General features: G+C 43.4%; 1 protein-coding gene across 1 annotated transcript in view; it reads left to right on the top strand.

Moving 5' to 3' along the window:
- The window catches only part of itga9 (integrin, alpha 9), a 136914-nt gene that overhangs the window by 37014 nt on the left and 73772 nt on the right, over positions 1 to 26128 (top strand). Inside the window, exons 11-15 of the mRNA XM_029765253.1 lie at positions 12165 to 12259; positions 13984 to 14074; positions 17236 to 17281; positions 17945 to 18099; positions 24759 to 24919. Of these exons, the coding sequence (XP_029621113.1) occupies positions 12165 to 12259; positions 13984 to 14074; positions 17236 to 17281; positions 17945 to 18099; positions 24759 to 24919 (548 nt within the window). The remainder of the gene's footprint in view (positions 1 to 12164; positions 12260 to 13983; positions 14075 to 17235; positions 17282 to 17944; positions 18100 to 24758; positions 24920 to 26128) is intronic.

The raw sequence follows: 26128 nt of genomic DNA, 5'->3' as shown, positions 1-26128 counted from the left end.
AATGCAAGTGGACCCATGAGTTTACCAGTCAAATTGCCATAGTTAGAGCTTCCAAGCCTGTTCTATTCAGAGGTGTCATGCCCATAGGCAGCACAGGGGAACGTGCCCCTTCAGATTTCTCCTGTTTAAAAAAAATATACATTTTTGAAATATATATTTTTTGTACTACTAGCCACTTAAGAATTTCATTAAGTTGGCTTTAGCTAGCCCAGAATAGCCAGCTAGCCCAACCTCATAACTACACGTAACCAAAAAATATGAACGCAACATGTAGTGTTGGTTTCATGAGCTGAAATAAAAGATCTCAGAAATGTTCAATACACACAAAAAGCTTATTTCTCTGAAATGTTATGCACAAATTTGTTTCCATCCCTGTTCGTAAGCATCCCTGGTATATCAAGAAGCTGATTAAACAGCATGATCATCACACAGGTGTTGGGGACAATAAAAGGCTAAATCAAATTGTATTTGTCACATGCGCCGAATACAACAAGTGTAGACCTCACAGTGAAATGCTTACTTACAAGCTCTTAACCAACAATGCAGTTTTAATAAAATACCAACAAAAAAAGTAAGAGATATGAATAACAAATAATTAAAGAGCAGCAGTAAATAACAATAGCGGGGCTATATACTGGGGGTACCGGTACAGAGTCAATGTGCGGGGTGGTGGAGGGGGCTATGACTAGGGTGGCTGGAGTCTTGACAATTTTTAGGGCCTTCCTCTGACACCGCCTGGTATAGAGGTCTTGCATGGCAGGAAGCTTGGCCCCGGTGATGTACTGGGCCGTAAGCACTACCCTCTATAGTGCCTTGCGGTCGGAGGCCGAGCAGTTGCCATACCAGGCAGTGATGCAACCCGTCAGGATGCTCTCGATGGTGTAGCTGTAGAACCTTTTGAGGATCTGAGGACCCATGCCAAATCTTTTCAGTCTCCAGGTCTCTGATCTCCTCCCTATAGGAGGTTTGAGTAAACAGGGAGTACAGGAGGGGGCTGAGCACGCACCCCTGAGGGGCCCCCGTGTTGAGGATCAGCATGGCGGATGTGTCGTTACCTACCCTAACCACCCGGGAGTGGCCCATCAGGAAGTCCAGGCTCGAGTTGCAGAGTGAGGTGTTTAGTCCCAGGGTCCTTAGCTTAGTGATGAGCTTTGAGGGCACTATGGTGTTGAACGCTGAGCTCTAGTCAATGAATAGCATTCTCACATAGGTGTTCCTTTTGTCCAGGTGTGAAAGGGAAGTGTGGAGTGCATAGAGATTGCATCATCTGTGGATCTGTTGGTGCAGTATGCAAATTGGAGTGGGTCTTGGGCAGGTATTCCCAAACTGAATACCCCCTGGGGTACGCGCAATGCCGTCGGGGGTAGGCCAAATAAAAATGTGATTCACATTTTAAAGTTTTTAATTAAAAAAAAAGTTTAAAAAAAAACTTTTCATTCTTCACATTTTCAAACAGTTCATTTAGATTTTGTAATGGGGCTATACATTTGGGTGAGTTTTTTTCTCTCGCCTCAGTAGCCTCGTTTCATTGCCAAAAATACAATTAAACCATCTAGTGTTCAGCGAAATAACAACACGATGTCAAATACAGGTAATTAACATCCAATCACATTAACCGTTAATCTTTCGTGGTAATTCCACAAATGAAGCCAAATGTAGCTGCTGCTCATGTTGGTATTCGTACTGATGGCGCAAAAGCCATGACAGGGAGACATAGTGTAGTGGTCACGCACGTGCAAGCAGTTGTTCCCAACGCCACTTGGGTACACTGCAGCATCTTCCGAGAGGCTCTTGTTGCCAAGGAAATGCCTGACAGCTTGAAAGACGTTTTGGACACTACAGTGAAAATTGTTAACTTTGATAAAGCAAGGCCCCTGAACTCTCGTGTATTTTCTGCACTATGCAATATATGGGCAGCGACCATGTTAGGCTTTTACAACATACAGAAATGTGCTGGTTATCAAGGGGGAAAGTATTGACACGTTTTTTTTAATTGAGAGACGAGCTTAAAGTTTTCTTTACTGACCATCATTTTCACTTGTCTGACCGCTTGCATGATGACGAGTTTCTCACACGACTGGCCTATCTGGGTGATGTTTTTTCTCACCTGAATGATCTGAATCTAGGATTACAGGGACTCTCCGCAACTATATTCAATGTGCGGGACAAAATTGAGGCTATGATTAAGAAGTTGGAGCTCTTCTCTGTCTGCGTAAACAAGGACAACGCACAGGTCTTTCCATCATTGTATGGTTTGTTGTGTGCAAATAAACTCAAGCTTACGGACAATTTCAAATGTGACATAGCGAAGCACCTTAGTGAGTTGGCTACGCAATTACGCAGGTACTTTCCCGAAACGGTTGACACAAACAACTGGATTCGTTATCCCTTTCGTGCTCTGCCTCCAGTCCACTTACCGATATCTGAACAAGAGACCCTCTTCGAAATCGCAACAAGCGGTTCTGTGAATAAAATAAAAAATCAGAAGCCACTTCCAGATTTCTGGATAGGGCTGTGCTCAGAGTGTCCTGCCTTGGCAAATTGCGCTGTTAAGACAGTGATTCCCTTTGCAACCACGTACCTATGTAAGAGTGGATTCTCGGCCCTCACTAGCATAAAAACGAACACAGGCACAGACTGTGTGTGGAAAATTATTTAAGACTGAGACTCTCCAACACAACCCAACATTTCAAAGTTATGTGCATCCTTTCAAGCACACCCTTCTCATTAACCTGTGGTGAGATATTCACAGTTTTCGATTAACAAATAAAGTTTTATATGTAAGATGGCTAAATAAAGAGCAAAATGATTGATTATTATTATATTAATATTTGTGCCCTGGTCCTATAAGAGCTCTTTGTCACTTCCCACGATCCGGGTTGTGACAAAAACTCACACTGATTCTTATGTTTACTAAATGTATTTTATAGTATGTGTGGCAGGCTTACAATAATGGCAAAAAAACTACATCTGAGAGTGTGCTGACCCTGGTGCTGGAGGGGGTACACAGCTGGAGGTTGAATGTTTGAAGGGGTATGGGACTATAAAAGATGTGGGAACCACTGGTCTAAGGTTTCTGGGATAATGGTGTTGATGTGAGCCATGACCAACCTGTCAAAGCATTTCATGGCTACAGAGGTGAGTGCTACGGGTCGGTAATCATTTAGGCAGGTTACCTTAGTGTTTTTGGCCACAGGGACTATGGTGGTCTGCTTGAAACATGTTGGCATTACAGACTCAAACAGGGAGAGGTTGAAAATGTCAATGAAGACACTTGCCAGTTGGTCAGTGTATGCTCGGAGTACACATCCTGGTAATCCATCTGGCCCTGCGGCCTTGTGAATGTTGACCTGTTTGAAGGTCTTACTCACATTGGCTGCGGAGAGCGTGATCACTCAGTCGTCCAGAACAGCTGACGCTCTCATGCATGTTGAAGTGGTACTTGCCTTGAAGCGAGCATAGAAGTTATTTAGCTCATCTGGTAGGCTGGGCAGCTCTCGGCTGTGCTTCCCTTTGTAGTCTCTAATAGTTTGCAAGCCCTGCCACATCCGATGAGTGTCGGAGAAGGTGAAGTACGATTCGATCTTAGTCATGTATTGGCGCTTTGCCTATTTGATGGTTCATCGTAGGGCATAGTGGGATTTCTTATAAGTCTCCGGGTTAGAGTCCCACTCCTTGAAAGCGGCAGCTCAATGCGAATGTTGCCAGTAATCCATGGCTTCTGGTTGGGGTATATACGTAGTCACTGTGGGAATGACGTCCTCGATGCACTTATTGATAAAGCCAGTGACTGATGTGGTGTACTCCTCAATGCCATCGGAAGAATCCTGGAACATATTCCAGTCTGTGCTAGCTAAGCAGTCCTGTAGTTTAGCATCTGCTTCATCCGGCCACTTTTTTATAGACCGAGTCACTGGTGCTTCCTGCTTTAATTTTGGCTTGTAAGCAGGAATCAGGAGGATAGATTTATGGACAGATTTGCCAAATGGAGGTCGAGGGAGAGCTTTGTAGACGTCTCTGTGTGTGGAGTAAAGGTGGTCTAGATTTTTTTCCCCTCTGGTTGCATATGTAACATGCTGATAGAAATTAGGTAAAACTGATTTAAGTTTCCCTGCATTAAAGTCCTAGCCACTAGGAGTACCGGCTCTGGATGAGCGTTTTCCTGTTTGCTTACAGCTCATTGAGCGCGGTTTTAGTGCCAGCATCGGTCTGTGGTGGTATGTAGACCGCTTCAAAAAATACAGATGAAAACTCTCTAGATAGATAGTGTGGTCTACAGCTTATCATGACATACTCCACCTCAAGCGAGCAAAACCTTGAGACTTCCTTAGATGTCGTGGACCAGCTGTTCTTCACATACAGTTGAAGTCGGAAGTTTACATACACCTTAGCCAAGTACATTTAAACTCAATTTTTCACAATTCCTGACATTTAATCCTAGTACAAATGCCCTGTCTTGAGTCAGTTAGGATCACCACTTTATTTTAAGAATGTGAAATGTCAGAATAATAGTAGAGAGAATGATTTATTTCACTTTTTATTTATTTGATCACATTCCCAGTGGGTCAGAAGTTTACATGCACTCAATTAGTATTTGGTATCATTGCCTTTAAATTGTTTAACTTGGGTCAAACGTTTCGGGTAGCCTTCCACAAGCTTCCCACAATAATTTGGGTGAATTTTGGCCCATTCCTCCTGACAGAGCTGGTGTAACTTTGGTTTGTAGGCCTCCTTGCTCACACACACTTTTTCAGTTCTGCCCACAAATGTTCTGTGGGATTGAGGTCAGGTGTTTGTGATGGCCACTCCATACCTTAACTTTGTTGTCCTTAAGCCATTTTGCCACAATTTTGGGAGTATGCTTGGGGTCATTGTCCATTGGAAGACCCATTTGCGACCAAGCTTTAACTTCCTGACTGATGTCTTGAGATGTTGCTTCAATATATCCACATAAATTTCCATCCTCATGATGCCATCTATTTTGTGAAGTGCAGCAGTCCCTCCTGCAGCAAAGCACCCCCACAACATGATGCTGCCACCCCCGTGCTTCACGGTTGGGATGGTGTTATTTGGCTTGCAAGCCTCCCCTTTTTTCCTCCAAACATAACAATGATCATTATGGCCAAACAGTTCTAATTTTGTTTCATCAGACCAGAGGACATTTCTCCAAAAGTACGATCTTTGTCCCCATGTGCAGTTGTAAACTGTAGTCTGGCTTTTTTATTGCAGTTTTGGGGCAGTGGCTTCTTCCTTGCTGAGCGGCCTTTCAGGCTATATAGGACTCGTTTTACTGTGGATATAGGTCCTTTTGTACCTGTTTCCTCCAGCATCTTCACAAGGTCCTTTGCTGTTGTTCTGGGATTGATTTGCACTTTTCGCACCAAAGTACCTTCATCTCTAGGAGACAGAACGCGTCTCCTTTCTGAGTGGTATGACAGCTGTGTGGTCCCATGGTGTTTATACTTGCGCACTATTGTTTGTACAGATGAATGTGGTACCTTCAGGCGTTTGGAAATTGCTCCCAAGGATAAACTAGACTTGTGGAGGTCTACAATTGTTTTTCTGAGGTCTTGGCAGATTTCTTTTGATTTTCCCATGATGTCAAGCAAAGAGGCACTGAGCTTGAAGGTAGGCCTTGAAATACATCCACAGGTACACCTCCAATTGACTCAAATGATGTCAATTAGCCAATCAGAAGCTTCTAAAGCCATGACATCCTTTTCTGGAATTTTCCAAGCTGTTTAAAGGCACAGTCAACTTAGTGTATGTTAACTAATGACCCACTGGAATTGTGATACAGTGAATTACAAGTGAAATAATCTGTCTGTAAACAATTGTTGGGAAAATTACTTGTGTCATGCACAAAGTAGATGTCCTAACCGACTTGCCAAAACAATAGTTTGTTAACAAGAAATTTGTGGAGTGGTTGAAAAACGAGATTTAATGACTCCAACCTAAGTGTATGTAAACTTCCGACTTCAACTGTATATGCATAGGCCCCCACCCCGTGTCTTACCAGAGGCTGCTGTTCTGTCCTGCCGATGGAGTGTATAACTCGCAAACTTTATGTTCTTAATGTCGTCGTTCAGCCATGACTTGGTGAAACATAAGATATTACAGTTTTTAATGTACCATTGGTAAGATATATGTGCTTTCAGCTCGTACCATTTATTTTACAGTGATTGAACATTAGCTAGCAGGACAGAAGGCAAGGGCAGATTAGCCACTCGTCACCTGATCCTCACAAGGCACCCTGATCTTTTTCCACGAAATCTCAGTTTCCTTCTCCAGCAAATCACGGGGATCTGGGCCTGGTCGGGTGTCTGTTGTAGTATATCCCTCCCGTCCAACTCATTGAAGAAGAACTCTTTGTCCAGTTTGAGGTGAGCAATCGCAGTTCTGATGTCCAGAAGCTCTTTTCAGTCATAAGAGATGGTAGCAGCAACATTATGTACAAATCAAATTATGAACAACGCGAAAAAAACAAACAATATAGCATGGTTGGTTAAGAGCCGGAAAGACGGCAGACCTCTCCTCCGGCGCCATCGTAATACTCTAAAATGTGCAGTTTTGTCACACAACACAATGCTACAGATGTCTCAAGATTTAGGGAGCGTGCAATTGGCATGCTGACTGCAGGAATGTCCTTCAGAGCTGTTGCCAGAGAATTTAATTTCTCTACCATAATTTCTCTACCTCCAACATCGTTTTAGAGAATTTTGCAGTACGTCCAACCTGCTTCACAACTGCAGGCCACGTGTTATCACACCAGCCCAGGACCTCCACATCTGGTTTCTTCACCTGAGGGACTGAGACCAGCCACCCAGACAGCTGATGAAACTGTGGGTTTGCACAACCGAAGACTTTCTGCACAAACTGTCAGAAACCGTCTCAGGGAAGCTGATCTGCGTGCTCGTTGTCCTCACCAGAGTTTGACCTGACTGCAGTTTGGCATTGTAACCGACTTCAGTGGGCAAATGCTCACCTTCGATGGCCACTGGCATGCTGGAGAAGTGTGCTTTTCACAGATTAATCCCGGTTTCAACTGTATCGGGCAGATGGCAGACAGCGTGTATGACTATGTGTGTGGCAGTGGGGTTATAAGTTACGGACAACGAACAATTGCATTTTATCGATGGCAATTTGAATGCACAGAGATACCATGACGAAATCCTGAGGCCCATTGTCGTGCCAATCCTCCGCCGCCATCATCTCATGTTTCAACATGATAATGCACAGCCCCTTGTCGCAAAGATCTGTTCACAATTCCTGGAAGCTAAAAATGTCCCAGTTCTCACCAGACCTGGATACATTTAGCATGTTTGCGATGCTCTGGATCAACGTGTACGACAGCGTGTTCCAGTTCCCGCCAATATCCAGCAACAGACATAAATCAATCAATCAAATGTATTTCTAAAGCCCTTCTTACATCAGCTGATGTTACAAAGTGCTGTACGGAAACCCAGCCTAAAACCCCAAACAGCAAGCAATGCAGATGTAGAAGCACGGTGGCTAGGAAAAACTCCCTAGAAAGGCCGGAACCTAGGAATAAAGCTATGGAGGAACCAGACTATGAGGGGTGGCCAGTCCTCATTTGGCTGTGCCGGGTGGAGATTATAATAGAACATGGCCAAGATGTTCAAATGTTCATAGATGACCAGCAGGGTCAAATAATAATAATCACAGTGGTTGTCGAGGGTGCAACAGGTCAGGACCTCAGGAGTAAATGTCAGTTGGCTTTTCATAGTCGATCATTCAGAGTATCGCTACCATTCTTGCTGAGGAGTGGGACAACATTCCACAGGCCAGAATAAACAGCCTGATCAACTTTATGCGAAGGAGATGTGTCGCGCTGCATGAGGCAAATGGAGGTCACACCAGATACTGACTGTTTTTCTGATCCACACCTCAAAAAAAATTTTTAAGGTACACTACATGACCAAAAGTATGTGGACACCTACTTGTCGAACATCTCATTCTAAAATCATGGGCATTACAGTTTTTCTCAATTGCTAAAACACAATTTCTGAAACCTTGCTCCATTTCCTGAAAACATTAAACACAAAACCTCATCTTCAAGCACTATTTACATAACCTCTGACTCCTCTCACAAAATGAAACATTCGCCTCAAAACAGTTTTACCTGTGTTCAAAATCAAACACTGCTCTCAAATCATAAACAAAGTGATCAAAATGATATACACTCTCAAGCAGTCAGTAAACAATACACCGAAAAATAGAAAACACATTGTTCAAAACATACAATTCTCAGGGAGAAGTACATTTTTATCTAAAAAAAATTCAGATTTTTCCGTCATTGTCTTTTGATGAACGAAAACATGTTCTATCATAGTAGCTCAAAATTGATCAGAAATTACTACTCAGCTTTGCTCTTTGCAATTTTGTTTTTGTTCTTCCTCCTCCTTGTACCCCTATTTATACAGTACTGTACCCTGCATCTCACAAACTTGTCCTTTGTCTCTGTGATACTCTAATTCTTGTTCTTTGTTGATATGAACCTGCAACCAGTCATAATCTATTGAGCAGTCAGTACTGTTAATAAATGGAAAGCACAATGTTCAGGGCCATTGATGTTAAACCATTCCCTTACCTGAGCAGCTCGGTGGAAACTGACATTGTCCCACACTATCACATAGGTGGGAATGGGATTCTCATTTAGCTCTTGACCCTGCTGCTCTTGAACCTGCTGCTCAAATAAAATATCTCTTAGATTGGCAATACATCTTAGAAGGTGCTGGGTGTTATATGGCCCGAGTGTAACATGGTGATGTGGAACACCATGGTTGCTGATAGCAGCACAGATTGTGACATTGCCACCTCGTTGACCAGGGACTTCAACAATGGCCCGCTGTCCAGTCATGTTTCGGCCTCTCCTTCTCCTCTTTGTTAGATTGAAGCCTGCTTCATCAACAAAGATGAACTCATGGGGTCTGTCCAAGGATTCCAAGTCAAATATTGTCTGTGTAGAAATACAATATACTGTATGTAGGATTTTGTAAGTCGTACAGAGACAGTGCTATACTGTAGAGTACAATTAGGCATACTGTATGCACTTCTGATTCACATACATTGTATGTACTGAAGAGTAATGTCATTCACATAGTATGTGTTAGTACTGTAGACAATCTGGATTACAGTAAATGTTTCTGAATGTACACTTACTTGCACATACTGAGCTCGCAGTTCTTTCACTCTTGGTGAGTTGCGCTCGAAAGGTACTCTGTATACTTGTTTCATTCGCATCCTGTTACGATGGAGGACACGGTCAATTGTGGAAATGCTCACACTGTCGATCCCCTGGAAGTGTGTGTTGTCTTGTATCACTCGTTCCTGGATTTCTCTGAGTCGTATTGTATTATCTTGAAGGACCATGCCAACTATAACGGCCTCTTGCTCCCAAGTGAATATAGCTGTCCTTCCACCTGCATGTGGCAGCCTTGCAATTCTACAAAATGTAGTTGTGCAGTTACAAAACATATTCATGCAGTACAATACATACAGTGATTAACTTTACAAATGTCTATTGAAATAGCTGCATATAGTGTAGTACAGTAAATTTGCAATTACAAAAATACAGTAGTATACTGTACTTGTTCTCTTCTCTGAATGTCCTTACTATGGTGGACACAGAAAATCGGCTCTAAGTCCTGCTTCCCTCATTGTCAGTCCATGGACAAGAACATGGTCTATAACTGTTGCTCGATTTTCATCAGATATTTCCACTCTTTGTCTTCCTTTTCCTCTTCGTCCTCCTCTTCCACTTTCTTGCCCTCCTCCTCCTCTTCCTCCTCGTCGCCCACCTCGCATACACACTCGTCCTCGTCCTCTCACATTGCTTCGTCTATCCATTCTCAGACTTTCTCCTTCCCACCTTCAACAACCTGTTTGCTTTCTGAACTGGCTTATATTGGTGTGGCTTATATTGGTTATATTGGTGTCGCATCATTTGAAACAGGTTAAATCAATTTTGAGTGGTTGTGTTCTATCAATGACATGTGTTCTCTATTTGTATTCGATTGTTGCCACTTGTGTTTACCAGTATGGATGACATGTGCATTAGAGTGCAGAATGTGTTTTGAGAATGAGAACGTGTTTAGAGTTTTGCTGAAAAGTCTAAGTGAGAACTGCAAATTGTGTTTTACCATGTGAAATGTTTTAAGGTATTGACAACAGACTGCATAATTAGCTAAATGAGTCCAGGCAACTGAGAACTTTGTTCGGCCAATGGATTTTTGTGTTTTAGCAATTGAGAAAAACTGTAATATGGCGTTGGTCCCCTCTTTGCTGCTATAACAGCCTCCGCTCTTCTGGGAAGGCTTTCTACTAGATGTTGGAACATTGCTTTGGAGACTTGGTCCCATTCAGCCACGAGCATTAGTGAGGTCGGGTACTGATGTTGGGTGATTAGACCTGGCTTGTAGTCAGTGTTCCAATTCATCCCATAGGTGTTCGATGGGGTTGAGGTCAGGGCACTGTGCAGGCCAGTCAAGTTCTTACACACCGATCTCAACAAACCATTTCTTTATGAACCTCCCTTTGGTCCATCCCCAAACTCTTTCCACAAAGTTGGAAGCACAGAATTGTCTAGAATGTCATTGTATGCTGTAACTTTAATATTTCCCAACACTGGAACTAAGGGGCCTAGCTCGAACCATGAAAAACAGCCCCAGACAATTATTCCTCCTCCACCAAACCTTACAGTTGGTACTATGCATTGGGGCAAACCCAGATTCGTCCGTCGGACTGCCAGATGGGGAAGCGTGATTCATCACTCCAGAAAACGCGTTTCCACTGCTCTAGAGTCCAATGGCGACGGGCTTTACACCACTCCAGCCGATGCTTGGCATTGCGCATGGTGATCTTAGGCTTGTGTGCGGCTTCTCGGCCATGTAAACCCATTTCATGAAGCTCCCGAAGAACAGTTTTTGTACAGACGTTGCTGTTTGGAACTCAGGAGTGAGTGTTGCAACCAAGGACAGTTGATTTTACGTGCTACGCAAATCAGCACTCGTGGTCCCATTCTGTGAGCTTGTGTGGACTACCACTTCGTGGCTGAGCCGTTGTTGCTCGTAGACATTTCCACTTCACAATAACAGCACATACAGTTGACCGGGGAAGCTCTAGCAGGGCAGACATTTTACTAACTGACTTGTTGGAAAGGCGGAATCCTATGACAGTGCCACATTGAAAGTCACTGAGCTCTTCAGCAAGGCCATTCTGCTACCAATGTTTGTCTATGGAGATTGCATGGCTGTTTTGCAAGATTTTATACATCAGTCAGCAGCGGGTATGGCTGAAATAGCAGAATCCACTAATTTGAAGGGGTGTCCACATACTTTTGTATATATAGTGTATCTGTGACCAACAGATGCATATCTGTATTCCCAGTCATGTGAAATCCATAGATTAGAGCCTTTATTTCAATTGACTGATTTCCATATATGAACTGTAACTCAGTAAAATCTTTAAAATTGTTGCATGTTGCGTTTATATTTTTGTTCTGTGTAGTTAGTAAGAAGCTATTTCAGGCTATCAATCAAGTTAGAGTAGCTAGCTTGTCTAACTATCTTAGCTGGCATGCCTGCTGGGTTGGTAGATTTTAGAGAAGCTAAATGTACTGAATAAGACTCACATTCCTTTTAGCAGAGAAGCATTTTTAGTTTCTTTAAAAAAGAACCGCACAGTGTTTAATGGTCACGTACAGGGTTGCAGGTGTGATTGCAGGGTACAGTGAAAATCATATGGTGAAAAGTTGACCGCTCAAGAGGTATGCTCAGATATGAATTACATGTAATGATTATGGCTATAGATTGCAGGAAAAAGCTGTTTCAGGTGTTTGAAAAATGCAAAATTCTCCAACTTACGGATGGGGTGCCTAACCCATTCAGGTCACCCCCCAGTGATCCTCACATACTTTGTGCCCTCTCAGGTTTTTAGGGTGCATGACGTCGCTGTTTCTATTCATTATATTTCTATGGTCCTGACACACACAAAGCAACTTCTTGAATGGCAGTTGGAATCCAGTCTTGTTGGTTCTTAACTTTCTTGTTAATTTTCTGTAGATGAGTAATACCGAACTCTTTCTCTCTGTGTGCATGTCTTTGTCTCTCTGCCTCTGTCCTATTTTCTCTCTCTCTCTCTAGATGTGGCCATAGGAGCACCCAAAGAGGATGACTACGGTGGAGCAGTCTACATTTACCATGGCGATGCCACAGGAATCGTCAACAAATATTCTATGGTAAAGACACTTTCAATGGTTAGACACAACAAGTAATCAACACAAGTCTTGGGTAGATAATATGCCACTACCATAGGCTCTTTTGGAGGAAGAGATACTAGAAAGTCAAGAGACAATTCATCTTAAGCCAATTGAGACATTATGTCCCCTGTGTTTGAGACCAACAACATAAAATATCATCATCTTCATCTGTTTTTAATTTCTAGTTTAGTCCACACACACACCCGTTTGTTTTACAAACAATTGATTCCCATTCGCAATCCTATTTTCCCTAACCCTTAACCTAACCCTAACCGTTAACCCCAAACCACTAATCCTAACCCTAAACCACTAACCCTAATCCTAACCCTAAACCCCTGACCTTAATCCTAACCCTAACTTTTAAACCTAACCCCTAAACCTAAAATAGTATTTTCTCTTGTGGGGAGCGGCAAAATGTTCTGAATATTCCTTGTTTTACTATCCTTGTGAGGACTTCTGGTCCCCACAAGGATAGTGAAACCAAACACACACACACTGCATTGTGTTAGCAACAAGGATAAAATCACAGCTCCATCTGTGTTGACACAGCAGCACTATTACTCTCTGTCTGCATCTCAAATGACACCCTATTCCCTATAGTGCAATGTTTTTGACCAGAGCCCTATGTGCACTAAATAGGGAATAGGGTTCCATTTGGGAAGCATGCTCTGACTAACGTGTCATAAAGACCCAGGTGGTAATGTTATCCTGGGAAGAGATTTTCCACTCATCTAATACGAACACACATATACACACACACACACACACACACACACACACACACACACACACACACACACACAGGAGTGTGTTTTCATTAGCTTGGAAGCCAGAACAAAAGATCCCCACAATGGATATTAGCCCCATGAAACAATATTATAGAGTGTGAGTCCCAAATGGCACCCATATATAGTGCACTACTTTTCACCAGAGCCAATAGGTCCCAGGTCAAAAGTAGTGCACTGCATAGGGTCCCATTTGAAACAGTCACAGTAGTTCTTCATTTCTATTTACTGAGAGATACAGGATGAGGTGAAATGTAAAAGTCCACTTCCCTCTCAAACCGTAGCCTTGCTCAGTGTTGTTGGTAGATTAAAGCTCAGACAGTGGTCTGTTATAGTAGCAGTAACAGACACAGTGGTGTCAGTGGTAGCAGTTACAGACACAGTGGTCTCAGTGGTAGCGGTTACAGACACAGTGGTGTCAGTGGTAGAAGTTACAGACACAGTGGTCTCAGTGGTAGCAGTTACAGACACAGTGGTCTCAGTGGTAGCGGTTACAGACACAGTGGTCTCAGTGGTAGTGGTTACAGACACAGTGGTCTCAGTGGTAGCAGTAACAGACACAGTGGTCTCAGTGGTAGCGGTTACAGACACAGTGGTCTCGGTGGTAGCGGTTACAGACACAGTGGTCTCAGTGGTAGCAGTAACAGACACAGTGGTCTCAGTGGTAGCAGTTACAGACTCAGTGGTCTCAGTGGTAGCAGTAACAGACACAGTGGTCTGTTTTAGTAGCGGTAGCAAAAACATGCTTGACTGTTGTGAGGCAGTGTGATGGTGATCCCTCCTGCTACAGTAATGTGTTGGTCTGACAGGTCAGTGTGTGTGTGTGAGTGTGTCTGTGTGTGTGTGTGTGTGTCTGTGTGTACTTGCGTGCATTTGTGTGTGTGTGTTCTATCTCATGTTTTATATAATTCATTGCAGAGGCTGTCTGGACGGAGTGTAAACCCCGCCCTCCAGATGTTCGGCCAATCAATATCTGGCAATGTGGACATGGACGGCAATGGATATCTAGGTACTGTCACAATATACAGTACAATACATAGAATGAAGAATTGGCGTGCTCAACTCAAAAGTTTGTAGTAACAAAAACTCTTTGGGTGCCGGATTCAAAAGGGATACACTGTTAAAAAAAATAAAACAAACATTCTTAAAGATTAACTTAAATAATATCTCAGTAAGTGCAGGTTTTTCCTTTGTACAGTACAAAACAGATGATACAACATAGCCAACACTAGGTTCAGGGTTAATGATGTACGTAGGGCCTACAGCTCCACTAGGTTCAGGGTTAATGATGTACGTAGGGCCTACAGCTCCACTAGGTTCAGGGTTGATGATGTACGTAGGGCCTACAGCTCCACTAGGTTCAGGGTTAATGATGTACGTAGGGCCTACACCTCCACTAGGTTCAGGGTTAATGATGTACGTAGGGCCTACAGCTCCACTAGGTTCAGGGTTGATGATGTACGTAGGGCCTACAGCTCCACTAGGTTCAGGGTTAATGATGTACGTAGGGCCTACAGCTCCACTAGGTTCAGGGTTAATGATGTACGTAGGGCCTACACCTCCACTAGGTTCAGGGTTAATGATGTACGTAGGGCCTACACCTCCACTAGGTTCAGGGTTAATGATGTACGTAGGGCCTACAGCTCCACTAGGATCAGGGTTAATGATGTACGTAGGGCCTACACCTCCACTAGGTTCAGGGTTAATGATGTACGTAGGGCCTACACCTCCACTAGGTTCAGGGTTAATGATGTACGTAGGGCCTACACCTCCACTAGGTTCAGGGTTAATGATGTACGTAGGGCCTACAGCTCCACTAGGATCAGGGTTAATGAAACACTTAGAGCCTACAGCTGAACTTCATGTTGTTATTGTAAAAGAGAATGTGTTCTCAATATCCTACCTGGTGAGATTTAGGTTAAACGAATAAATCAAACGAGCTCGGATCGAATCAGCAGACAAAGTAAAGAATATCTGCTGATTCGAATGTGGTGTTATTCATGCCTTCTCCCACTTGTTCACCTGTCTATCTGACTCTGAGTGGACACTGGTCAGTCAGTTAGATTCCTGTCTTTCTGACTCTGAGTGGTCCTTGGTCAGTCAGTTAGACTCCTGTCTGTCTGACTCTGAGTGGTACCTGGTCAGTCAGTTAGACTCCTGTCTGTCTGACTCTGAGTGGTCCCTGGTCAGACTCCTGTCTGTCTGACTCTGAGTGGTCCCTGGTCAGACGATTAGATTCCTGTCTGTCTGACTCTGGGTGGTCCCTGGTCAGTCGGTTAGACTACTGTCTGTCTGACTCTGAGTGGTCCCTGGTCAGTCGGTTAGACTCCTGTCTGTCTGACTCTGAGTGGTCCCTGGTTAGACTCCTGTCTGTCTGACTCTGAGTGGTCCCTGGTCAGACTACTGTCTGTCTGACTCTGAGTGGTCCCTGGTCAGTCAGTTAGACTACTGTCTGTCTGACTCTGAGTGGTCCCTGGTCAGACTACTGTCTGTCTGACTCTGAGTGGTCCCTGGTCAGTCGGTTAGACTCCTGTCTATCTGACTCTGAGTGGTCCCTGGTCAGACTCCTGTCTGTCTGACTCTGAGTGGTCCCTGGTCAGTCAGTTAGACTACTGTCTGTCTGACTCTGAGTGGTCCCTGGTTAGATTCCTGTCTGTCTGACTGTGAGTGGTCCCTGGTCAGTCGGTTAGACTACTGTCTGTCTGACTGGGTGGTCCCTGGTCAGTCGGTTAGACTACTGTCTGTCTGACTGTGAGTGGTCCCTGGTCAGTCGATTAGATTACTGTCTGTCTGACTCTGAGTGGTACCTGGTCAGACTCCTGTCTGTCAGACTCCTGTCTGTCTGACTCTGAGTGGTCCCTGGTCAGACTCCTGTCTGTCTGACTCTGAGTGGTCCCTGGTTAGACTCCTGTCTGTCTGACTCTGAGTGGTCCCTGGTCAGTCAGTTAGACTCCTGTCTGTCTGACTCCGAGTGGTCCCTGGTCAGACTCCTGTCTGTCTGACTGTGAGTGGTCCCTGGTCAGTTGGTTAGACTACCGTCTGTCTGACTCTGAGTGGTACCTGGTCAGTCGGTCAGACTCGTGATGCTGAGACATGTTGTTTACTGCATTCCACATCAACAGGGGACGTTCAGAACTAGAACAGTAAACAACAAGTATGAGGACTCCATTGTTAAAGCGCAACTGAAGGCAATACACTTCATTGGTTGAAAACAGCCCATGTGGCATCGATATTAGTCAGAATAATTTATTCTTGTGTCAAAATCGACTACAAAGTGTAAATGGAATAAATTTGGTCATAGTCAGTCTCATTCAAAACTGAGATTTGCAAGATAATTAGGAAAAAATGGTGAATCACAGAATGGGTACTGTGTAATAGGTTTCCTTGGGTTGGGTTTCAATCCTGCCCACAGCTAGCAGCACCCAAGTAATCATCAATTTGGCGAGCAGCTGCAGACAACCTGATCGTAATGCCCGTGGTCAATTTGGTTTGACATTCGATATCGCTATCGGGCTAGTTAGGGACCATCATAAATTACACAATTTACATGGGACAATATTTACAATTGTCAATAGCTAAACATTTCAATGACTTAAAAATCTCAAACCAACTATAAATTGTAGAAATTCATATACAAATATTGCAATCATTTAATGAGACAACTAAAAGGCGTGTAACATGAAAATATTGTCCCATTTACATTGTGTAATGTATTGACAGTCCCTAACTGGCCCCGGAGATAGTCTATCCAAAGTCAAACTAACTTTGCCACGGTCGCTCACCAGCCGGCTGAAGCTAATTGGCGAAAGAAGTTTGCTAGCCCTAGCTAGCCAAGGCGACATCAAGATACAATACCTGGTTAGACTGTTTCAAGTTATCTAGATGGGTGAGTGACTGTAACGGTGTACTGTTTTGTCAGAGTGAATGTACAAACGCTTGCCACGTGAGAACACACACTCGAGAGACACCCACATTAAACAACATCTCCAATACTCCCATTTGGCTTCAGTCATTGTTGCTGCATTTATTAATGAGCGAGCTAGAATAACGGCCAAATCAGTAAGTTCAGCTCCCTTTTAATGATAACCTTTGTGTATTGTGCCATATATTCAAAGAAGGATAAATCTGCACTAACTTAGGTTTCGCTCATTGGTTGTTCTTTCATTGCAGACATTACCATTGGTGCTTTTATGGCTGATAGTGTGGTGTTATTGAGGTGAGTGGTTGTATTGTTGAAGTTGGAATGTATTATATTTTGGTGTTACACGAACAGTGGCTTTGTTTCACTGTCCATACCTGCATACCACTTTGAATGTGTGCACAATACATGGTTTTATTCTAAGAGTTAACCTATGCTTGTTAGATATTGGAACAGAGCAGTATAAACGCATACAGTGGAACAGAGTATGTTTTTCATCACAGAAAGACATTAATGCCAAGCTGTGTCCACTGCAGTACCATGTTCAACATGTTGTATTGGTTGTAAGTCCATTGACACCATGTTGTATTGTACTGGTTGTAGGTCCATTGACACCACGTTGTATTGTACTGGTTGTAGGTCCATTGACACCATGTTGTATTGTACTGGTTGTAAGTCCATTGACATCATGTTGTATTGTACTGGTTGTAAGTCCATTGACACCATGTTGTATTGTACTGGTTGTAAGTCCATTGACATCATGTTGTATTGTACTGGTTGTAAGTCCATTGACATCATGTTGTATTGTACTGGTTGTAAGTCCATTGACATCATGTTGTATTGTACTGGTTGTAAGTCCATTGACACCACGTTGTATTGTACTGGTTGTAGGTCCATTGACACCACGTTGTATTGTACTGGTTGTAGGTCCATTGACACCACGTTGTGTTTGGTCTCTAGGTCCCGACCGGTGATCACTGTGGACGTGTCCATCTACCTGCCTGTCTCCATCAACATCTCTGTTCCTCAGTGTCACGAGGGACCACAGCACCTTAACTGTTTCAACGCTACAGTCTGCCTGATCTTCAGAGGAAAACACCTGCCGGGACAGATAGGTGAGCACAACTACAGCATAACTATAGCAGACACAAAATAATGTACAACTCACTTAAGTTGATAGAGTGGTATGTTTGAAATGGTACCCCTCATATGCCTTGTTTTAGTAGTTAGAACTAGTAAACTATATTGTAGTGGATTATTCAGAGCGATTTGTGAATGTGCCACTGAATTGTGTCATTCCATGATGTAGTCTTTGGCCAATGGATGCTGCCTATGGTTCTCCTTCAGTCTACTGGTCTAGTCTGGTTATAATCCAGCCAATAGGTGTTGAATGTTTAGGTGTGGTCCTGGTTGGTTGTTTAGGTCTGGTCATGGTGTTCTGAGTGTTCAGTGTTTGGTTATCGTTTGACTCTTTAGGTGTGTTCATGATTGACTGTTGTTTGGGTGTGGCCACAGTTGGGTGTGGTCGTGTTAAGCACCCCCCAGGACAGGGAAATAGCCTGCTGTTTCATTACATAATGAGGAGCAGGTCCAGGGCCAGGCGTAACAGGAGGAATAAGGGTTCTCTGTTCTCTTCTGTTTGACTGTTTGGCACGACCAGTGGAAAGTAGTTCTGCACTGCAGCACCTCGTGTCTTTCTGTTTGGTGATGACGCCCGTGTGTGTGTGTGTGTGTGTGTGTGTGTGTGTGTGTGTGTGTGTGTGTGTGTGTGTGTGTGTGTGTGTGTGTGTGTGTGTGTGTGTGTGTGTGTGTGTGTGTGTGTGTGTGTGTGTGTGTGTGTGTGTGTGTGTGTGTGTGTGTGTGTGTTTCTGTTTGGTGAAAATGCCTGGGCCGGTAATGAACACTCAACGCCCCTTTCCGCCTGACAGGGTGAGGTCATGGAAGGCACCCCCTCACACACACAAACACGCACACATGCATGCACATACACACAAACCATGGCGCAAGCACCACACCGAGATGCACACACACATACACACCGAGACGCACAAATTCACAGACCCACACACAGTACATTTACATTTTTGTATATTTTTTTTATAACTGGGAATAAAGTGACAGATAATAAACAGTAGCAGCAGTGTATGTGATGAGTCAAAAATGTTAGTGCAAAAAGGGTCAATGCAGAAAGTCCAGGTAGCTATTTGGTTAACTATTTAACTAACTATTTAGCAGTCTTATGGCATTGGGGGTAGAAGCTGTTCAGGGTCCTGTTGGTTCCAGACTTGGTGCATCGGTGCCCCTTGCCATGCGGTAGCAGAGAGAAAAGTCTATGGGTGTTTCCAAATGCATACTACCGTACTCCACATACTCAAGTGCATTTTCTGAGGACGTTCTCTAGAATACGTTCTTGTGAGGATGAGAGTGTGGCGAACGCATAAAACATTTCATTTGAGAAGCCCTCCCCCTACTGTATTACCTCACGCTGCATCTCCCCATTCACTGAACCTTATTCCATCCAGGACAATGGCAACAATAGAGACGAAACATAGACTAAGCAAATGTTTTATTTCATAATTATCATCGTAATCTAGCCAGCTAGCTAGTTAAACAGGCAAAAATGACCTAAAACTAATGTTATGCAAGGTATATGTCAATTCTTTGTGGCTAGCTAGCTAGCCAGTTAGCCATATTGACTTACTATGGACTTACCTATTCACTAAACCTCCCTTCTTCTAGCCAGGACAATGGCAATAAAGCCGAAAGAAGATATGAAGTAAAACGTTTGCTTTGTGTATAACTGGCTGGCTATATGTGAATCATAATAATGTAGCTAACCAGATAGTATAACTGGCAAAAACGACCTAAAACCAATGTTATCCAAAGTAGATGTTAATTCTTTGTTGGTAGCTAGCTAACAGTCCTTTGTGGCTATCTGGCTAGCTAACATTAGCAGCTAGCCAGTTAGTGCTATTGACTTACTATGGTCTTACAACCTACACACTCTACAGTGTGTATTGTAGGCAGGTAAACATGCCAAAATTAACACAGCATGTATTTATTAACATAGCAAGATAAAATATTGTAGTCAGGCAACATATGAGATGTGAATAGGCAACATTTCATTCCGAACTCGGAGTGTATTTTCTCTCGCTTCAGTTGAAATAATGTCCACCATTGATTTAAAAAAAAACAATTGCATCAGTTTTACATGGTTGCTTCATATTTCTTTGCATACTTTTCGTTGAAGCGTGCATCAATGCATGCTTCAAAATATGTACATGTAAATGCTCCATTTCGCATACTTTGATTTGGACTTATACTCCGACCCTCTCATGCTTCAATTCGCGTGCTCAGAGCACGGTAATATGCATTTTGAGAAACAATCTATGACTTGGGAGGCTGGACTCTATTACAATTTTTAGGGCCTTCCTCTGAGATTGCCTCGTAGAGAGATTGCCTCATCTGTGGATCTGTTGGGGCGTTATGCAAATTGGAGTAGGTCCAGGGTGTCTGGAATGATTGTGTTGATGTGAGCATTGTCCAGCCTTTCAAAGCATTTCATGACTACAGATGTGAGAGCTACGGGGCGATAGTCATCTAGAGAGGTTACCTTAGTGTTCTTGGGCACAGGAACTATGTTGGTCTGCCTGAAACATGTAGACTGGGTCAGGGAGAGATTGAAAATGTCAGTGAAGATACTTACCAGCTGGTCAGCGCATGCTCTGAGTACGCGTCCTGGTAATCCGTCTGGCCCCACTGCCTTGTGAATGTTAACCTGTTTAAAGGTCTTACTCACATCGGCTATGGAGTGCGTGATCACTCAGTCGTACATAACAGCTGGTGCTCTCACGCATGGTTCAGTGTTGCTTGCCTCAAAGCTAGCATAGATGGCATTTAGCATGTTTGGTAGGCTCTCATCACTGGGCAGCTCGTGGCTGGGTTTCCCTTTGTAATCTGTGTTAGTTTGCAAGCCCTGCCAAATCCGACAAGCATCAGAGCCAGTGTAGTAGGATTTGATCTTAATCCTGTATTCACCCTTTGCCTGTTTGATGATTTGTCAGAGGGTGTAGTGGGATTTCTTATAAGCATCCAGGTTAGTGTCCCGCTCCTTGAAAGCGGTAGCTCTAGCCTTAAACTCAGTGCAGATGTTGCCTGTAATCCATGGCTTTTGGTTGGGATATGTACGTTTGGTCAGTGTGGGGACGATGTCGTTGATGCACTTATTAATGAAGCCGGTGACTAATGTGGTAAACTCCTCAATGTTATCCGTCTGTGCTAGCGAAACAGTCCTGTAGCTTAGCATCCACTTCATTGGACCACTTCCGTGTTGAGCGCACCACTGGTTCTTCCTGTTTGAGATTTTGCTTGTAAGCAGGAATCAGGAGGATAGTGTTATGGTCAGATTTGCCAAATGGAGGGCGAGAGAGAATGAGAGCTTTGTATGCATCTCTGTGTGTGGAGTAAAGGTGCCTTGCTTTGCCTCTAGTTGCACAGGTGACATGCTGGTAGAAATTAGGTAAAGCAGATTTCAGTTTTCCTCCATTAAATCACCGGCTACTAGGAGCACCACTTTTTGGATGAGCATTTTCTTGTTTGCTAATGGCCCTATACAGCTCTTGAGTGCGGTCTTGGTGATAGCATCGGTTTGTGGTGGTAAATAGACAGATACAAAAATTATAGATAACTCTTGGTAAATAGAATGCCTCATGATAAACTATACTAACTCCGGCGAGAAGAACCTTGAGACTTCCTTAACATTAGAGATTGCGCACCAGCTGTTGTTAACGAAGATACAAACACCACTCCCGTTGAGCTTACCCGACGCTGCTGTTGTGTCCTGCCAATTCATAGAAAAACCAGCTGGAATATTATCCATCTCCTTGTTCAGCCAAGTTTCAGAGAAACATAGGTAATTACAGTTCTTCAGATCCCGTTGATAGGATAGTCTCAAACAGAGTTTGTTCGGTTTGTTCTCCAATGATTGTAGAATAGAACAGAGAGTAGAAGCAGATCATTTACTCTCCACCGTAGCTTCATCAGGGTACCTGTACATCAGTCTCTATATCGCTGTCTCTTTCTTTTCCGAGTGTCAGGGATTAGGGCCTAGTCTGGGGTGAACAGTATGTCCTGTGCCGCCGACTCATTGAAGTAGAAATCTTCATCCAAATCAAGGCTGTTGATCACTGTTCTGATGTCCAGAAGCTCTTTTCAGTCATAGGAAACGATGGCGGAAACATTATTTACGAAAAAAGTTAAGATCAGCTCCAAAGAACACACAAAATAGTAGAATTGGTCAGGTACCCGTTAAACGGCCGCTATACATTCCAGCTTCATTTCCTGTGTGTGTGCGTGAGACATGATGACATCTCCAACTAAGGCTTGACCTGACTGGGGCTGTGGCAGTCACGAAATTCCGTCAGCCGGTGATTGTCAAGCAAATAACTGTCGGTCTCACTGTAATTGACAGTTAATTAACATAAACACATGTAGCATCTCCTGGCTTCCACACACAGCCTACAAACCATTTTAAAAAGTGTAATAAATCCATGTAATATAGCCTACACCTTCACAATAAGTACTTGATAATGCCTCAAATTTCACAGCGGCATCCCCTTTGTGGCCGTAATGCACCCCAAAAAAACAGCCCGGAGTGCTGCGTTGTGTCCTTCTTCCTTAGTGTGCTGTGCAATCCGATGCGCCTCTCACTCATATGGCCCTCTGTCACGTGATCAGGTCTTTCTCACAGGCTACAAGTGAAGACAGACACATCGGGGACGCAACTGCGCAAGTCCTTATCCACTTCCAAGGTGCATATTGAAGCTATTTGAAGAACTGTCCACATTTACTTTTCGTCAGCCAACAGGATGAGTAGGCCTAATGAACAGCAAAAGCACTAGCTTATGTCAATCTACTATCTCCCATAGTACAAAAGTCAACCTATTCTGTGCGAGAAATAAATATTCCAAACATAGTCTGGGACAGATAGATCCCAAATGACTACAACCACAAGCATCCCAAAAACTTTTTTATGCAATGTGGCTGCCATAACGGATCAGAACGTTTAGCTTAAAATGTTGATAAACTACTAGGCTATTTCTTCACATTATAAGCACAGCAATGAGCACATGGTAGTAGGCTATAAGCGTAAATGTTCCATTAGCGGAAAACACCATTATCAAAAGTGACCGCAAATGCAATTATGCATGTAAGGCTTTTATTATAAAGGTGCATTTTTATGGTGAAAATTATCTTTCCCAAACTTGAAACTCACGCGCTGCTTATATATGCCAGTTATTATTCTGCTACAAGACCATGGTGCTTGCCTACGGAGCTGTGAGGGGAACGGCACCTCCGTACCTTCAGGCTCTGATCTGGCCCTACACCCAGACAAGGGCACTGCGTTCATCCACCTCTGGCCTGCTGGTCCCCCTACCTCTGCAGAAGCACAGTTCCCGCTCAGCCCAGTCAAAACTGTTCGCTGCTCTGGCACCCCAATGGTGGAACAAGCTCCCTCACGACGCCAGGACAGCGGAGTCAATCACCACCTTCCGTAGACACCTGAAACCCCACCTCTTTAAGGAATACCTGTGATAGGATATAGTAATCCTTCTAACCCCCCCCCCCCCCAAAAAAAAGATATAGATGTACTATTGTAAAGTGGTTGTTCCACTGGATATCATAAGGTGAATGCACCAATTTGTAAGTCGCTCTGGATAAGAATGTCTGCTAAATGACGTAAATGTAAATGTATTAATATGCTTAATTAATGTGCTTAATTTACTTTAGTTGTGATACAAACCTTATTAAAACATATAGGCCTATGGGCTAGGCTACATGAGGTGTGCGACTACGATTAGAAAAAGTCGCCAAAAAAAAGGCATTGTTTCTTATGCTGGGCATCATTCCCAAGTGATAATATATAATTCAAAAGTGATTGTCACCCATCAGACTATTCTTGATTTAATCTTGTCTTTACATATATTATTTAGTATATGTGTGACATTTGTTCTAATTTAGAATGGACCATTATCATGTACCTGTATCGAAATGAGGCAGTGGGAAAAAATACATGTCATCTATGCACTTAAATAGCGAATGGAGGATGCTTTTTCCCGTGGTTTATTTTCATGCCAGCCAGGTAGGCTATACTCCTGTTGTAAATATAAGCAATGTGCTTAATATTAGGAAAGTTGAGAAATAAATATAGTAGGCCTAGCCTATAGAAAGCTGATGGGATCCTCCTCTTTTTATTAGCGGCCATCACTCTGTTTTCTCCCGCAATTACATAGCCTATAGAAATGTTGCATAACATGAGCTCATGGGCTCTCATGAAGTGTTTGATTAGATTTTCGAATACATTTGCATTGATGTCAAGAGTGATTAGAGGGACAATAGTGCTGAGTCTATTGTAGTTAGCAAGTTTGGTAGGCTACTAATGACCAGCAGCAGCATCAGAGCTTGGAGAAGCCTAATTACAGTGACTATACAGTCATGTGGAATTTGACTGCCTTCATGACACGTGACCGCCAGTGTGGCGGTAATACATCACCGCATCAGCCCTAGAGCTGACTAAGATCCACCTTGGATCGAAACATTGTCACTATTAAAAGGTGCTATTAGGAGCCTTACATTGCCTCTCTAACTAACACATGTGGGCCTCTCTCTCCCCTATGTTTGACTGTATGAATATGTCTTATTCAGACTGTGTGAAGTGAAACATGACTTAGCTTTAACTAACCCATGATTCCCACTCTCTCTCCTCTCCCCCCAGAGTTGCTGTATAACCTGACAGCTGATGTGGATAAGAGACAGAGGAGCCAGCCTTCTAGAGTGTACTTGGTTCAGAACGGAGCCCAGATGAGCTCTGTGAGCAACGAGCTCAGTCTGGACATCAACACAGTGGAGTGCCAACAGTACACTGCATACGTTAAGGTGAGTTCCTAGACCTCAGTCATATGAGGGAGTTAGTCATATAGCTTTCACCTGGATTCACCTGATCAGTCTTTGTCTTGGAAAGAGCTGGTGTTCCTAATGATTTGTACACTCAGTGTAGCAAAATGCTTGTGTTTCTAGCTCTGACAGCGCAGTAATATCTAACAAGTAATATCTAACAATTTCACAACATATACCCAATACACACAAATCTAAGTAAAGGAATGGAATTAAGAATATATAAATATATGGACGAGCAATGTCAGAACGGCATAGACTAAGATACAGTAGAATAGAATACAGTATATACATATGATTAATGCAAAATATGTAAACATTATTAAAGTGACTAGTGTTCCATTTATGGCCAGTGATTTCCAAGTCTATGTATATAGGCAGCAGCCTCTAATGTGCTAGAGATGGCTATTTAACAGAAGCTGCTTTTCAGTCTTTCTGTCCCAGCTTTGATGCACCTGTACTGACCTCTCCTTCTGGATGATAGCGGGGTGAACAGGCAGTGGCTCGGGTGGTTGTTGTCCTTGATGTGTGTGGTTGCGTGTGTATGACAGTTCAACAGTCTGTTTGAGTGGTATTTGACTGTAGCCTGCTGGGTCAGGTCAAAGGTGACAGGCAGGCGGTCATAATGGTTCATAAAACCACTGTTTACTTTCAGACTGTGCTGTCATCTCCAAATGGGTAGAAACCATAGACATTGGAACCAGTTGATAGTAATAGCGCTGACGTCATCCACGTATTCTTAGTTAAAACTCCCGATGGCGCTTGAAGCCGGAAGTATTTGAATTTGAAGCGCTTAAAGGATCATGGCCGATGTAGTCGTTTTCATCCTGCCTGAGAGAGTAAACCCAATGCTGCAAGATGACGTCGCCGTCAATAACGGAAGCCTTGGACGTAAACAGTCGAAAACCAACCGATCACAACGCCGTTAGGCTAGATTGGATTTATATATAAATTCTACAATTATTTTATCTTGATTTCTGTATTTTTATATAATTGTAGGCTATCTTTATCATTTGTGCAACCGCTCTGTCATTCTCCGCTCTGTCATCCTCCGTTCTCCGCTCTGTCATCTTCTGCCATCCTCCGTTCTCCGCTCTGTCATCCTCCGTTCTCCGCTCTGTCATCCTCCGTTCTCTGCTCTGTCATCCTCCGTTCTCCGCTCTGTCATCCTCCGTTCTCCGCTCTGTCATC

The sequence above is a fragment of the Salmo trutta genome, chromosome 10, assembly GCF_901001165.1.
Source record: "Salmo trutta chromosome 10, fSalTru1.1, whole genome shotgun sequence".
NCBI classification, from domain to species: domain Eukaryota; kingdom Metazoa; phylum Chordata; class Actinopteri; order Salmoniformes; family Salmonidae; genus Salmo; species Salmo trutta.
Note: the sequence above shows the minus strand (reverse complement) of the source record. Positions and strands in the feature narration are given on the sequence as shown.